At 39.3% G+C, this 1,979-nt stretch overlaps 1 protein-coding gene across 1 annotated transcript; it reads right to left on the bottom strand.

The window, feature by feature from the left end:
* Window positions 1-6: 6 nt before the first annotated feature.
* Window positions 7-1,909, bottom strand: WBP5 (WW domain binding protein 5). The gene has a single exon (XM_010859186.1). The coding sequence runs from the start codon at window positions 1,614-1,616 to the stop codon at window positions 1,320-1,322; it is 297 nt and encodes a 98-aa protein (XP_010857488.1). The 5' UTR covers window positions 1,617-1,909; the 3' UTR covers window positions 7-1,319.
* Between the last annotated feature and the right edge of the window lie 70 nt (window positions 1,910-1,979).

Here is a 1,979-nt window from a genome sequence, read left to right as displayed (position 1 = left end):
TACACAAGTCTAAGGGTGTCTTTTGAGTTGGTGAGGAGGCCGGCCACCAGTCTTTTGGGAGAGATCACTCACCCTAAGGAAACGAGGCTCAGGAAGATAAACCAATCTTTAGACTCAGAAGCAACCCTGACTAAAGCATAATGTCTGTTATTCAGACTTATTTTCTGGTCCCAACCCTAAACAGACCCATTGTGTCTGAGTCCTATACGGAAGAGGGGTTCTCTGATTAAAACCCCAAAGTTGCCAAGGTATCAGTAAGATATCACAGCCCAAGTAGCCCTGCATAAACGTCTATCTAAACTGAAGAGATGGGCATTTCCCCCACTTCTGTAGAGCTCAGACTGGAGAATCAAGCAGGTTCCAAAGAAATATGTTGGGCTTCACTGTTTGAGATTTCTAGCACATCAGCCGTGTTAGGGGGCTGAGAGGTACAGAATCTGAATGAAGGGGCAGAAATATCCAGTACACGTGGTAGTATCAAGGGGAGGGGCATAGAAGGTTGGGCAGGCACAGGAGGAGAGAAAAACAAAGGCGGTACCCACCTGACAGCTGTCTGGATTTTTCCTTAAGCACAGGTGAGAACTAACCTTCTCCCTCCAAAATACCTAAAACAAATCTCTTAAGGATTTCGCATCCTACATGGGCACATGGAAATAAAAGCCTATCAAATATAGCTTATGGTCAGTACCTTATTTGGTCCTCATGAGATCCCAGAAAGATCATTATTATCTCTATACTGCAAATGAGAAAAGATATAAAATTTATTTTTCTAGCTAAGAGGTCTGGTGGTAATCTGGAGTTCACATTTACTTCTAAAATTCTGCTAATAAATATTGTGTCTCAATGCCTTTAGAAATATAACAACTACTGTTGGTTACTCCTTTTTTTGTTATAAAACTTCTATTATTTTTAACAATAAAGTGTGTACATTCTAGGAATAAGGAAAAATACAAATAAACTGAATAAAAAAAATCACTCATAATCCTACCACAGATTATATTTTTTGTCTTTCATCCTTCACATATTCTTCTGTGTATATATGCAATATACAAATGTACCCTTCCCTTTCAAAAATACGATATTCACATATTGGTAACTTTTTTTACATTTTATATACTGTTAGGAATCTCTTTTTGTACAAATGAGTAAAGCTCTCCTTTTGAAAGGCAAAGACTTGTAGATTGGTTTGAAATAAACAATGAGATGCATCTAAAACCACTAATAGCAACAAGTTAAAAGCAGAAAGATGGACAGAGATATACAGGACAACAAAAAAGAAAGTAATGTCAACATCAGAAAAAAACATAAATCAAGGTAAACTACATTAAATAGGGGTAAGGATGGTTTCGATTAACCTTCCAACGCATCACTATAAGTTTGTTTCTGACTCTCCTTATCTCATCAATTTCATTCACATTTCTAAACATATCTTCCTTGCTTAAATGCCTGTTGTGTATATCTTCTTTAAATTCCTGGAGAGACTGAATCAGTCTTTCTCTAAAAGTTCCTTCTGTTTTTTCCTCCTCCTCTTGCTTTTCCTCAGGCTTTGGTACTTCTTCAAGTTTTGGTTCATTCTCATTTTCTGGTTTTTCTTCAGTTTTTTGACAGGGTTTCATCTTGTGTCTCCCTTTCTTTCCCTCTTCCTTTCTTTTCTTCTACTTATTTTTCTTTGAAAACAACTACTTCTAGGAAGCAAGAAGGATACGTCAGCCATCAGGGTTTCCCCTGAGCCTGTCGTTCTCACCTCCATTTTCCACCTCCTCACCTCCCTCGTCCCTCCCTCCAGCCTTTTCCAAGGTTCTTCTCAACCATTTCTCTCACACAAGGCAGAAAGCAAGACCCTCCTAGAACAGAGTAAGCTGGGAGAAGAGGGGTGCGGGGGAAGAACATAGGGGCCGATGACCTCAGTCCCTCCTTTGCTCACCTCCACCCCAGGGGTCTTTATAATATTTCCTTCATCTTCCTGTACGGATCCGATC

The sequence above is a fragment of the Bison bison genome, unplaced genomic scaffold (assembly GCF_000754665.1).
Source record: "Bison bison bison isolate TAMUID 2011002044 unplaced genomic scaffold, Bison_UMD1.0 scf7180017856335, whole genome shotgun sequence".
NCBI classification, from domain to species: domain Eukaryota; kingdom Metazoa; phylum Chordata; class Mammalia; order Artiodactyla; family Bovidae; genus Bison; species Bison bison.
This window is presented reverse-complemented; position numbering and strand designations above follow the sequence as displayed.